Source organism: Rana temporaria, chromosome 5, assembly GCF_905171775.1.
Source record: "Rana temporaria chromosome 5, aRanTem1.1, whole genome shotgun sequence".
In the NCBI taxonomy this organism is placed as follows: Eukaryota; Metazoa; Chordata; class Amphibia; order Anura; family Ranidae; genus Rana; species Rana temporaria.
Window position 1 is genome coordinate 116002797 of NC_053493.1, and position 14941 is coordinate 116017737.

General features: G+C 43.4%; 1 protein-coding gene across 4 annotated transcripts in view; it reads right to left on the reverse strand.

The window, feature by feature from the left end:
- ATP2C1 (ATPase secretory pathway Ca2+ transporting 1) overlaps nt 1–14941 on the reverse strand; it is a 144840-nt gene that overhangs the window by 68653 nt on the left and 61246 nt on the right. For all 4 annotated transcript variants that reach the window (XM_040353044.1, XM_040353046.1, XM_040353043.1 and 1 more), the window contains 6 exons: nt 12143–12253; nt 8964–9080; nt 8731–8820; nt 7095–7130; nt 3624–3685; nt 3320–3428 (listed from right to left, as the gene is read on the reverse strand). In XM_040353044.1, coding sequence (XP_040208978.1) covers nt 3320–3428; nt 3624–3685; nt 7095–7130; nt 8731–8820; nt 8964–9080; nt 12143–12253 — 525 coding nt within the window. The remainder of the gene's footprint in view (nt 1–3319; nt 3429–3623; nt 3686–7094; nt 7131–8730; nt 8821–8963; nt 9081–12142; nt 12254–14941) is intronic.

The window sequence follows — 14941 nt, forward strand, 5'->3', positions numbered from 1 at the left end:
TTTTTGTAAAATTGCATTATTTTATTGTCTAAAGCCTTTATTCACCTTTTATTAGGAGGGAAATGTCCTACGTTTTAGTCATACACTGCCCTGGCTTAGAAATAAGACTCAGCCTTCAAGGTCAGTCATTTTTTTTAAAGTTTCTATAAAAGTCATATAAATCCATTCCCGTATCTGCTGCCAGTCTCTCCTTCAAGAAGCCTCATTCCAGCCTTTAAGAATTGCAATTTGAGAACTGCCCATTCTGTGCCTTTCACAAGTGTTCGGAAATTACACGTTGAAAAACTTTCCAAATAAACGATTGTATAAATAAGTCTGACCTACTGCACAGTATCAATTTTCTGCTCAGTTGATTTTGAAACTACACATAGCAGGTGAAATTGCACCGAAATTCGATAGGTTGAAGCCTCAGTGTTAAATAAGGTACAATGCCCAAAGGCATAGAACAGAAATTCAAGTCAAATCATCGAAACACGGAGATGACCATCAGTACGTTTGGGTATTACACAACTAGCAAGAATGTCAAACTTTGTCTTGTTCCAGTTTTTCCACATCGCCAACATTTGAGTGGAGTGGTGAGATCTTATAACATTTAGTTATACTAAAGTCCATGTTTGTATTTTTTAAGGATCATTTTGTGAAATAGGAAAGTTGATGAAACAATTTTTAGGGCACCTAAACAGAACATAATTGTACATAAAAAATTGCTAGGCAGTAGTTTTGTGGCAGAAGGTACTTTTGTATGGCTTCAACAAAAGAACTTGGGTATTAAGCAGTTGGCCTCAAGATAAAGGATTGCGCTTACGGGTTAGGCCTCATTCACACGAGCACTCAGCCTGTATCCTGATCTGCGCAACGGAAGTGCATTAGGGATGCACGTGAATGTTTGTGCAACTAGCTGCTGGTGAGTGATTTCAACAAGCAAAAAAAAATAAAAAATAAATATGGATTGTGGACCATCACCCAATGCTCAAGAATTTTACCTTTACGCCACAGATTTTTATAAAAACACACTACAAATTTAACTTTATCTAGACTGCTGCCACTTTCAAAATAGCACCATATAATCAAAATACACTCTCCTATGCGATAGAGAAAATAGCAGCGCTAACTTACATAGATCAATGACACAACTGAATTGCAAAAAGTTCCTGAACAAAGTAGGAATAATTAATTGCGACAGTATGGCAACCGGAAGGGACGCAATATGCTCTATCGGAAGGTAGATGGTGGTGTGACTGATGAGCAGTCGGGTGAGACGCGAGTCCATCAGCCTGGCTATGCCTGTCCAGTCATTGTAGTGACTTTACACAGTATTAAGGCTACAAAGATTTGTAAGCTTGTGAATATAATTTGAGGAAGATGGGAATTAAATAGTGTTTTTAACATATTATACTATTGGAGTTCCTCTGTTTCTACCCCCCACTGTTTTTATGAGCAAAATTATAGAACCGACTGTGCTGCTAGGTGGAAGTGTAAACCACTAAGCTGCCCATAATGTGGTAGCCTAGATAATTCTGAAATTTAAAAAACACAGTAAAGGCTTCAAATCCTTTTAAACAATTTGCAGGCGCCATTGCGCTAACAATAGCGCCTGCAATGCCCCCTGAAGGAGGCGCTCCTTTCTATCCAGTGGCTTTCATACTGGTGCGTTTTGCTGGCAGGACGGTAAAAAAAGTCCTTCCAGCCACATCTTTGAGGCGCGGTAAAAAGACCGCTCCTATAGCACCCCTGCCCATTGAAATCAATGGGGCAGCGTGGCCGTACCGCCTGCAAACCGCCGCAGCAGGGGCGTTTTGCGGGCGAGTTTAACCCTTTTTCAGTCACTAGCGGGGGTTAAAATCTCCACACTAGTGGCCGAAAATCACGGCAAACACGATGGTAAAACGCCGCTAAAAATAGCGGAGCTTAACCACCAGCGCACCAAGCGCCTCAGTGTGAAAGTACCCTTAAAGCAGGGGGATAGAGCCTGGTTTAAAGGATTAACTAATTTGCATATAAGCAGCTCCTCGAAATTCAGAACTTGGCACAAACTAACTGCTATCAGTATGCAATAAGAAATCGTATTAGTTCTGCCACTAAAAAGTGTTGTTTAGACAAGAGCTCTTCTGTAGAGTAAATCTTTCCTCACAATGATCCATCTAATTTGGCAGACTAAAAACGCAAACCAGGTTCCCACAAACTGCACATGCCTTTCATAATCTTCACTAATGCCCGAAGATACCTGAAGCATGAGATACTCCAATATGAATATACACATCCTGACTTCATGAGAAAAATCCCCCTTCCACAACTCCCAATAATAAGGGGCTGTTTTTTGACCGTTCTAAAAAGCCATGCACAGTGGAATGTTTTTTTAGATATGGTGCGCAGGCTGATCAGAGGTGATATGCTGCCTCCTGGACAACTGTATTTTTGGGGTGTGAATTCCACTGCACCATGCTGCAAAATGTGCATTAGACGAGATTTTGGCACGGTCCTATTCACTTGAATGGGGTGCGGTACCGCCTACCATGAGCAATATGCTGTCCCCGGCTAGTGGGCGATTAGCAGACAGTAAAAACAGGGATCAAACTTCCGTTTTCACTGCCCCCTGGATGCCTGTGTGAATGGGGCCCAAGAAGCCACAGCGTGTTTTAAAGAGAAGGTAAACCTGGGGTGTTTTATTTCTTCTTCTTTTTTCTTAAAGGCATAATGTGCTAGTACGCATGGCATACTAGCAAATTATGTGACACTTTCCTGCAAAGGAAGCCCTCATCTATCTTCACCCGTCTTCCTTCCGGGTCTGCCGACTCCGGCTGTGTGACTGGCAGGAGCCACGTTACGTCATTCCCGCACATGGGAGCCACCAGTCACAGCACAGGCTTCTGAAGAAATGGCACGGGCGGCCGTTTCTTCAGAGCGCATGCGCCGATGACATCATCTGAATTATGGGGGTCCCAAAGCATTCTCAAAGTTAATAAAAAGGTAAGAGATAGTACCTAAAAAGGTGCTGGCAATGAATTCATGCTGACATTGTATAGAAGAAATATTCAGCAGCTGAGGTTCCTACATTCTCTACCACTACAAGTTCAACATACTGAACCCCTTTTCCTCCAATCGTGACCAACCATCTAAACATCTAAAACATTCATAATTAATCTGCTCAGTTGCAATTCTATACAGTTATGGCATACATTTACATTACAGTGAAAGAGTTGTTAAATCAACCCAGAATGTCTTCAAAAATGTTATGTGTAATGGGTAGGTATAGTACAAATTTCTCTCCAAAAACCAATCCTATTATCTTCCCATCACAAACCCAAAACAGAAAATATACCTCAAATAGCCGCAGATCAGCAGGAACCCGGTCTCCAACTGACAAGCAGACAGTGTCTCCAGGCACCAATTCCCTGGCAAGGGTGTGCTCCAGTCTTCCCTCTCTTATACTGGAAAAAATAAGAATCTATATGTTCAAGTATTCAACACTTTGCTACAACCACTTAACTAGGATAGTCATACAACAGCATGCTTCCATCAGGATTAAGAAAAGGCAACACATTCACTAAAATCATACAGCAGAGATTTAAAGCCAGTTTATAGGACAGTTTAAGACCAAAAAAAAAAAAACAAGATAACCCTACCAGTGACATCCTGGTGGTACCAGTTTGTTTAGTTCTTCCAAGGATTTCTCTGACCGGTACTCCTAAATTGTAAGAAAGTATTATAGAAAAGTATTATATGTACTGTATAAATCATTTCAACACAGTTTTGCATAATAATTTATGAGCAATTACATCAAGTTTTAATAACTATACTTTAATAAATAATGACAGATATTCTTAGTCAACTGGAGAGTCTGTGCAACACTAAAAGGTAAGGCTGGAGTTCAGCATTAAAATATATGGTAGTCATTTTTGCTGTAAAGATGAACTTCAAGATTAATCAATTTTTTTTTTTTAAATTTACATTGGGCCAGCTTTGTTACCTGTAATCAGAATTGTTTTCGCTCAGCACCATTAAGAAAACGGCTTGCATTCTTTTCAATGCATACAAGGCTTTTCAGATTGGAGGGGGAGAGGAGGAGAGCTGGGGTCCATGATGCCACAATCTACCTTTGTACGGTCAGAGAACGCCCTGTACTCACCAAAAAATATACAACACACTTTCTCAATGGAGGATGAACCAAGTGACCAATGTCTGTGCTCATTGTGCCAGAAGAGGAATTTGGGCTGTTTAACTGATCGGTGTCTCTCCTCCTATGACGTACCGACACAGGGAGGGCAACATAGCTGGCTGGCAGCAGCATCCAAGTTTACTCGGTTGCATCATGCTTTTAATTGTGGGTGAAATATAACACAGTATGTATATAAAATGTTGTCAAATGTTAACATATTTTTCATTATAAAATGGATTAAAAAAAGAAAAAAAAAGTGCACTAATTGTTACAATATATCTATCTAATACATGGGTACGGTGTGTGTAAATATGCACATATAGGAGGTAGCCACTTCAAGGGATGCTCTTTTTTCTCCCTCGTTTGCCAGGGGTGGGGGTGTCAGCAACTACAAACCCTTTTATAAGGGTTTCTATAAAGGACACTTGCCTGCCGAGAGATCCAGCACTGTCCTCACTTGAGCTGGTTCTTTACTGCTCTTTGGGTCCACTGAGCCAGCGGCTTCACAGCCAGCTTACCACTGTGCATGCGTCAGTCGCGCTTCGCTTTGTGAATGGTCGCGTAGCCTCTTGGAACCTGTGACTTGTCCCAAAAGGTTGAAAAGGAAGTGGGAGCGGACAACGGACAAAACTGTGTACCCCCCCAAAAATAAATAAAATCTCCAATATAGAGGAAGAGAATTTTTAAAAGTGCAACTTCGCTTTTAGGCAGATTCTATACCGGGGAAAAAAAAAAAATAATAAAAAAAAAAAACAAACATAAAAAAGGAAATATGTATATGTTTACAAAACCTAATCAAACAAGCAGGCAACTGTGAAGACAAATAGAGTTGTGAATAGCAGTACTTTCCAGTTAAACTGGGTTTCAGGACAATCCAAATGTGGCATGCCTGGTCATGGGACATGCAGCAGTTGCACGCTGTGTGTACCAACGTCAGAGACCTTAATCTGAGCTGCTCCTCTGGCTTTATGCTACATGATATGAACAGGAACTGCTGTTGGCAGCCGACAAGCATGTTTCTGCCGACTTTCACAGTCCCACTAACCCTGCTAATGCCTGTCTGTTTCATTAAAGCTGACCCAACTACAGTTTTAACATTAATCTGCTTATAACATTTGTGTTCTCGGTTTCTGTCAACATGAATCAAAGCTACCTAATCTTTTGCACAGAAGGTTGCTTTATTTTTTATTTATTTTTTTAACTATCATTTGCTCAGATTTTCCACAGAAGGTTGAAATGATATGGACCGATCTAATTTCTCAATAATCAGTACAAAAGGCAAACAATTATATAATCATGTTTTTTTACGATACATTCGCTGCATGATGAAGAAAACAATCTATGCCATGATAATAAAGGTTTAAAAACAGATTCTGTTCCCTTAAAAGCATGAAAGTGCTTGTGATGTGTAATTTGGCCCCTTCTATCACCTAAGAAACCTGGCTGATCCTGTCTGGCTATGCCCTCCCACCCTGTAAACTCACCATGGTTTATTATGGCTGCTGAGCCCTGACACTGTGGTCAGTTTATGTGCCTCTGTCAACTGCAGCTCTCCTCTATCCTTTGTCACCCCCCTCCACTCCACTCCCCTCCCCTCCCCTCCCCGCCGGTCAGCTCTGTCCACTCCCCAGCTCTCCCCTCCTGCTATCATAACTACAATAAAGACATACAATCCCCTCTGTAATATAAAATTGTGCCCCAGTGTCTATGTTATATAAAAAATATGACGCTTTGTACCTAAATCAAAGCGTCTCCCGGAGCTCACTTGACTCCTAGGCTCTCCTTCTCCTCCCCTGGTGAGTCAAGTGAGCGCCAGGAGACGTTCTGATATAAAGTACAGATCGCCTTTTGTTATATATATAAAACAGACACTGGGGCATATGTTATTTTACAGAGGTGATGGTAGGTTTTTATTGTAGTCGTTTAACAACCCCTTTAACTCCGAGAGAAAAAACACACACACACACACACACACACACACACACACACACACACACACACACACACCTTTCCACTACTGAAACCACCCAGTAAAAATAGCAGACTTTTTTTTTATCCAGCTTACTCCCCTCACTCCTGACATACCCCTGGGCTCCTGAAGTATTCTGGGTAATGCACATCACATATCCCAGAATGCATTTGCTTCCGGGCAGACCAGGTGTATGTCATCCGCGTACTGGCTGCATGAACCTTGAAGAAACAGCCTTCTTTCGATGCTGCCAGAGAAAAAAAAAAAAAAGGATGGCAGGGGACCAGCTGTGTGCAAGCCGAGTGGTGAATCATTCATAGCATAACAATGCTGGATTCGCTGGGCAGGTGAGGATGTGAATTGGTGAAAACATCAAGAATAAGCTTAAAACAAACTATGCAGGATACACGGGGGAAATTGACTCCCTCTGTAAAAGCTTCAACCAAAAGAGGAAGTTCCGCTTGTTTACGTGCTTCCCCCCCGCCCCCCCCCCCATTTTGTACTTTGTTGGGGGGGGGGGGGAGAAGGTACCTGGTTTTGGTAGGCATTCGCTCCCACTTCTATTCAGATTACCGCAGAAGTTTATGCCACCCCGCAGCCTTCTGTGACATATCACAGGCCCCAGAAAATTGCGGGACCATTCACAAAGTGCAGTGCGGCTCACGCATGCGCAGTAGGAAACCTGCTGTGAAGCCCGAAGGCTTCACTGGCAGTTTCCCTTAACCAAGGTGCCGGCACCTGCACGCAAAGACGATTGAAGAATCAGCTTGGGTGAGGACATTGCTGAATCCCTGGGCAGGCAAGTGTCCTTATATTAAAAGTCAGCAGCTACAGTATTTGTAGAAGCTGCCTTTTATTGGGGGGGACTGGAGCGTCACTTACAGCAGAAGCAATGATAAAACCGTAATATTAGACACACTAAGCAAATATTTCATAGCATAAATACACAGGGGGAAAAAGACACCTTACCTGAACAAAGGCAACTGTGACGACAATGAGTATTGCCTGCCAAAATACAATACAATACAAGGTTAAGCTATATAAATATGTACGATTATCAGTGCCAATGGCAGGATTATCTTTCACTTGAAATTACTGCAACATGATGGAAATTAATGAGAGCTACTTCTCTGTTAACACATTACCACTTTAAAACCGGAAGAGAAGCCAAAACTCTATTAACCAATTAAATAAATACGAATCATTCATCAAACATGTCCATGCAACTGCTAGTAGTTTGCCCAAAACCCTATTACAGCTATACAGGGAGCTCATCAATTAGGCCAATAAAATGGAGCATGCTTTTCGAATCCTAGTGGTACTAGCTCTCTGTGCTGAGCAGAGTTCTTTATCAGAACTCAGTACCACCAGATTCTGCTCCGGGCACTTTTAGCGAGCTTGAATACAAAGGGCACCTCGAAATAATGCAAATGTAATCAAAATTATACCATTACTTCATCAAAAAAACATACATTTCTAAAAAAAAAAAAAAATCTTGTCACTTTCATGCCCTCCAACGCTGCAATAAATCACACAATGAAATAATTTGAATGTAAGAGAACAAAGTGTAAGAAAATGTTGATTCCTGAATATTCATTAGCCTGTCCAGAAATAACGGCTGAACAATCGCGGCGTGCTTTGACAAATGCCACAGAAGTGCGATTTCTTGCTTAGCTGAATAACTTATAAATAAGCCAAGGCCAGAAAACCACAGCAGTCATTAAGGTGTGCTCAGGGAGACTCAAAACACTTCAGGGACAAAATGTTTTCTGCAAGTTTTCACAAGAAATTGGCCATGTCCTCAGAAAAAAAAGATTGCTACAGGCTTATAAAAGATCTGCAATTATTTAGAAGAGGCAAGGGTCCAATCTTTTTTTTTTTAAATCAGACAAAAAAACACTTCTCTATGATTAGCCGAGAGAAATATGTGTGCTGTCATTGTTCATCACACCTACTGAAAATGGGGGATGATTGGCCGTCAAGCCGGTTCAACGACAAACACATTCAGCATCGTTGACAATTTAAAAGTTCAAGTCAGAAGTTGATTTTGCTGGATTCTTGGTAAATATTGAAGTTAAAGAGCACGGGAACCAGAAAACTAGCACTTACAAAAGGAAAGCTAACCAATGACAGCCATAGAAAGAGAAACACCCGCCTCTCCAGCCGAGACCAGGAAGCCCAATGATCCAGTAGGTGCTCGCCTCCGCACACAATGAAATGAGAAGAAATGGCCGCACACAACTGTAGATCAAAATCCTTTTTATTTGGACATCCCAAAAAACAACGGGAATCAGAATGCTGGGTAGACGCATTTCGCACACTTGAGATGTGTTTAGTCATCGACTAAGCACACGTGTAGTACGCAAAACGCGTCTACCCAGCATTCCGATTCCTGACGTTTTTGATCTACAGTTGTGTGCGGCGATTTCTTCTCATTTCAACCAATGACAGCCCATGCTCTCAGCACAGATTTCCTACAAATCATACTTCATTTCTGGGCAGATGTAGTTAATCATGTAGTTTTTCCTATAAAAAAAAAAAAAACAGCCAACTATTGTTACCAATGCCAATAAAGCAGTAATCGGAGGATTCATGGATCACTTACCACGGTGATACTGACGGCATCATCAAACTGATGCATTAAAATGCTGATTACAGCAGAGGCCAGCAGGAGCATAAGAAGTGGATTTTTAAACTGAAAAAAAAAAAAGATAAATTAGTGGTGGCACTGAAAACATTTTTATTAGTGTCTATTGGCAGCAACGTTTAAGGGAACCTCTGGGGGTTCTAATCAACTAAACCAAAATGTGACCACATTTCAGATTACACCCCGAATACCTGTGCAATGTATTTCTTCCACAAAGGTTCATCTTCTCCGATATCAAATTCATTCCATCCATGGGAGGTTCGCCTATGACACACTTCAGCATTGTTTAAACCACTCTGAAGATCAGCCTGCAAAGTAAACCCACACAAAGATAAATCATTTACATTGCCTAGTGTGCAATTCTAAATTTAAAAAAGGTAACATCAAAAGAATGGAAATGTGCAGGGCTGTTAAGGGTTTTCAGAATTCAAATTCAGAATCAATTTAAAACATAGGTCAAGTCAGTTCTTTCTGAGCTTAAGCCTCAATACAGTACCATGGCCGAAACACGGCTACAGCACGGCTTTCTTGTTCTGGGAGGGCGTCCATGGACGTCCTCCCAGACCACGCCTCTCGCACGCCCCCCTGGAGTGCGCATCGGTTGTGCTCGGTTACTGCGGTGTTCTTTGGACACAGCTGATCATAGATTGGGTCCCGGAGCATGCTGGGACCGTGACGTCATAAGAGGCCTATATAAAATCGCCGCCGCCTCACACACCGGGCATTACAGCGGGAGGAAGCGTTGAGTCAACATAAGGAGAAAAGAAGGCGGCAGAAGGTGGCAAAGAATACCGGGCTGGTCGCCGCTAGTAAGAGAGCTTCAAAGAAGATAGCAGCGGCCAGCCCCGAAGAAGGCACCGGAAAGCGAGCGGGAGAAGAACCAGGGAGCGCCGAGACGACAGCGGAGAAGATGGAAGAAGACCCCCCGGAGAGCGGAGAAGACCCCCCCCCCCCCGGAGAGTGGAGAAGACCCCCCCCGGAGCTGACTAATAAATTATTTTAAAACCCTAGTTGTGTGTTTATTTTATTGACACTTTTCCTCCAGGTGAATGGGTAGGGGTTCGATGTACCCCCCATACTCATTCACCTAGGGTGGGGGGGGACGGTATCTGGGGGCCAGGGTTGTCGGGAAGAGGCCCTGTCCTTATCAACATGGCGACAGGGTACTTTGGGGTGAAGACCCCCTGCCCCAGAGCACCCACCCCCCCCATGTTGAGGGCATGTGGCCTGGTATGGCTCAGGAGGGGAGGGTGAGCGCTCGCTCGTCCCCGCTCCTTTTCTGACCGGCCGGACGGCGTGCTTGGATACGGGTCTGGTATGGATTGTGGGGGAACCCCCATGACGTTTTTTCGGTGTAGGGGTTCCCCTTACAATCCATAACAGACCTAAGGGCCTGGTATTCTCCTGGGGGGGGGGGGGGACCCATGCCGTTTTTTTTATTTAAAATTTGGCAATGAGTTCCCCCTCATGATTCATACCAAACGCCGTGGCTAGAATTGGCGGGAATCCAAGTCGGATCCCCGTCGCTTCTATGACAGCATTTTCCCATCGCGCCGCGCTGGCTCCCGCGACGGGGCTCGTAGGTGGTCAATCTTGCCAAGAAAGGGAGCGAGATTGACACAACATCGCGGTCACCTACTGTAGGTATCCATTTGGCGTAAAATAAAATCTGCCATTACTCAAGACAGCTACAGCTAGAATTGTTAGAGGGCCGTTTCTCAATGCGTATACGCAACAAAAAGCATGGAGACATGGATGTGTAGGCGAGTTTGCTTTGAATACTAAAAAATTAATTTAATTGCGTTTTCAGTTAGTGGTACTCGGATACAGTTAAGTTTTGCTTTAATCTTAGCTTGGAGAGAATTAGAGGCCCTGTGATCAGCCTAGGCCAAAGATTCAAACTTTCAACATGATTTCTGTGAAATGTCAGATAAAACCTAACCTGCAATTAAAGGATCAAAACAGGTACTAGCAGGCAGCACAAGCCTCCCAGCTTTGTACTTTTGCTACCTGAACTTTTTGCCCAGATTAGCTTCCCTTAAGCCTTAGGTGAGGAAATGAAACAGGCATTATAAACGCAGTTAGATTATAAACATAATTGCTTCATATCCAGCAAATAAATACACCTATTCACTCCAGGATTACAAGCAGGCAGCACAGTGGTGTAGTGAGTAGCACTTTCGCCTAGCAGCAAAAGGGTTGCTGGTTCGAATCCCGACCACGACACCATCTGCCTGGAGTTTGCATGTTCTCCCTGTGCCTGCGTGGGTTTCCTCCGGGTACTCCGGCTTCCTCCCACACTCCAAAGACATGCTGGTAGGTAAATTGGATCCTGTCCAAATCGGCCCTGTATATATATGTATATCTGTGTGTATGACTGTATCTCAAGCGTGTCACGATCCTACGGGGTAAAATGACCGCACCAGCCAAGCAGACACTGGCTGGAAAAAGTGCCCAGAGGCGATTCAGTTCGCATGAGTAGCGCTATACAAGTCATTCATTCATTCATTCACTGACTGCTTACAGGGACTTAAGTGATATCCTTATTATCCATATAAGATAATCCACACGCATCCACTACTTTATTGCCCTGTAACCATTTTTCATTAAATAGTTTCTTACTGTAATGCATTTAGAGTAGTGCACATTAATTAAACATACACTACTCAATTAAAACAAACAGAAGTGAGGGGGGAAAAGCAGAGGATCAGGAGCTTATGGAGGACTTTATAAGGAGCTCCCTGTAAAGTCCTCCATAAGCTCCTGATCTTCTGCTTTCCCCCCCCCCCTCACGTCTGTTTGTTTAGAACAAGTAGTGCATATTAGTTTAATTAATGTCCTCTGCTCTAAATACATTACAAATCCCTATAAATCCCACAGCCAAGAAAAAAATAATAAAAAAGGAGGGTGGCTAAGGTACCACATCCAATGGGACCACAGAGAGCAATATAAAATTTATATATATATATATATATATACACACACACACACATACACACACACACACACACACACACACAGAATTTGATTTTCTTTCTTTAAATCAGACCAAGTCTATTTATTATTCCAGGTAGTCTGCATTATACAGATAAATGCAATACAGAATGTTAAAACTAAACTAAAACCGCAGACAGAGAAGAATAGTTCTACAAACTAAACAAACAGCAAATGATATCAGAGTTCCTGCATGACTCTTATCACATTGACTCAAGAATAAGAAGTGGAAGGAGGTTTCAGGAATAATGGCAAAAATTTAATTCTTATGCAGGGTAGTTATTTTTTAATACATTTTTAAAAATTCCATGACAGAGTGGATTTGAATTTACAATGAAACAAAAGATCTGCAAACAATTATAAAACAAAATCCCACCTTAAGGATCCAAGCAACTTCACTGACTGGTAATTCACTCGCTTTTTTCGAAGACAACACAGGAATCATTGTATCATTTTTGGGGTTCGAGGATTCATGAAATTTTGAAGCCTGCAAGAGAAAAATTGTAGTCTTCAGCATATTGTAAAGTAGTACAATTGTATGATCATCCAAAAGATTTTAAGCAAAACTTAAAATAATAAAATTAAATAAAGAATACCAAAAAAAAAAAGAAAAGAAAAAACCCCTATCAATTGTGTTAAATAAAATTACGCTTGGCAGATTTACGTTGGACAGGTTCAGCTGACCATGCGCATGAGACTTAGGCCCCTTTCACACGGGGCGGATCATTACTGATCCGCCCCGTGAACCTCCGCTTGCTCAGCGGGGATCGCTCCATTGATCCCCACTGAGCCGGCGGATGACAAAGCGGTCCCCGCACACTGCAGGGACCGCCCAGTCTTTTCTCTGCTCTCCCCTATGGGGGGGATCGGATGAACACGGACCGTCTGTCAGTGTTCACCCGATCCGATAGACGGATGGAAAAGTAGGTTTTTCCTCCGTCACACTTTGGCGGATCGGAGCGGGTCGGATGTCACCGCTGACATCCGCGGCTTCAAAGAGGAGCACCGAGCGCCCGTTCAGGTCCGCCTAAAAAACTGGCAGGCGGACCTGAATGGGCCACCCGTGTGAAAGAGCCCTTAAGGGGTTGTAAAGGAAACATTTTTTTTCCCTAAATAGCTTCCTTTACCTTAGTGCAGTCCTCCTTCACTTATCTCATCCTTCGAGTTGTTACCACACTAAAAAGGGGTTTCAAACCCTCAAGATTATTTACCTTAATGCATCTTATGCACTAACCTTTTGTGCGGCAGAACCCCGCTGTCTTGGGTCCTCATTGGATAGATTGCCAGCAGCAGGAGCCATTCCTGCTGTCTGTGTCAACGGACGCATTGCGACCATGGAAAGCAGCTCTCCGTGGGGGCACACAAGGAGGAGCCACGAGTGTCACTGGAGGATCGGGGCCACTGTGCAAAACCATTGCACAGAGGAGGCAAGAATAACATGTTTGTTAACCACCTAAGGACCCGCTCATGTATATATACGTCCTGTTTTTAAAGATGTAGATCTCGGGAACAGCAGCAGCTGCTGCCACAACAGAGATATCTTTTCTTTGAGCGGTCCTGTAAACGATAACGGTGGTCTCTGCGGCGAAATCGCCGCAAGATCACCGTTATCCGCGGCGGGAGAGGGCCCCCCCTCCGCCGCTTACCAGAGCCGCCGGCGGAGGCGATCGGGTCCTGCCTCCTGCTCGACAGGGATACGAGTGAGGGCAAGATGGCCCCCACCCGTCCCCATAGCACAGCAGGGCGGAAGCGACGTCTTTTTTTGCATTTAAGTCTAAATATGAGATCTGAGGTCTTTTTGACCCCCAGATCTCATATTTAAGAGGACCTGTCAAGCTTTTTTCTATTACATTTTTTCCAGTGTAAAAAAATAAAATAAATAAAAATAAATAAGAAAACCCCCCAAAAAAAAAAAAAAAATCTCAAGTGCCCCATCCCGACGAGCTCGCGTGCAGAAGCGAACGCATATGTGAGTAGCGCCCGCATATGAAAACGGTGTTCAAACCACACAAGTGAGGTATTACCGTGATCGTTAGAGCAAGAGCAATAATTCTAGCCCTTGACATCCTCTGTAGCTCAAAAGATGCAACCTATAGAATTTTTTAAACGTCGCCTATGGAGATTTTTAAGGGTAAAAGTTTGACGCCATTCCACGAGCGGGCGCAATTTTGAAGCATGACATGTTGGGTTTCATTTTACTCGGCGTAACACTATCTTTCACAATATATAAAAAAATTGGGCTAACTTTACTGTTGTCTTATTTTTTTAAATACCGTCGTATTTACCGCGATATTCAGGCGCTAGCGGTGAGGTTTTAACCCCCGCTAGCGGCCAAAAAAGGATTAATACCGCCCGCGTTGCGCCGCGGTTTCCCATTGATTTCAATGGAAAGGCGCGGTATAGGAGCGGTAAACACACCGCTCCTATACCGCTCCAAAGATGCGGCTAGCAGGACTTGTGGAGCGGTCCTGCTACCGCACCCCTTCAGTGTGAAGCCTGCAGGGCATGATTTTTTCATGCGGTATAGCAGCGCTATTTTTAGTGCTGTACCGCATGAAAAACGCCTCAATGTGAAAGGGGCCTAATGTTTGGGGGTTTTAAGTAATTTTCTAGCCAAATCTAAAAAAACAGCCAAGGTCCTTAAGTGGTTAATCAATAATTAGGGTTGTCCCGATGCCACTTTTTTGAGACCGAGTACAAGTACCGATACTTTTTTCCACCAAGTACTCCTCTCCATTCATAAACCGAAGCATCGTAAACACAGATTACGACGCTCAGTTATGTGAATAGACAGAGTCAGTGATCACTGACTCTGTCCATTCGGAAAAGGTAGGAGCCGGGTTTAGCCGCTCCTACCTCCGCTCTCCATCCTGACAAATTGAGGGGGGACAGCGGCACAGAGGGGGGAGAAGATGGCACGGGGGAGAGCGGCACGGGGGGGGGGGGGGGGACGGAACGGGGGGACAAGTGACGGCACGGGGGAGAAGACAGCATTTCCTAAAAAATAAATAAATAAAAGACAGCATTTCCTGAGTACAAGTACTCAGGAAATGCTCGGTATCGGGACATCCCTATCAATAATAAAAAAAAAAAAAAAAACTAAGCTTTACAATCTCTTTAATAAAAACATAACCACTGACAGCCAAGTCAGGTCTCGGACCTCTCTGCAGACTAC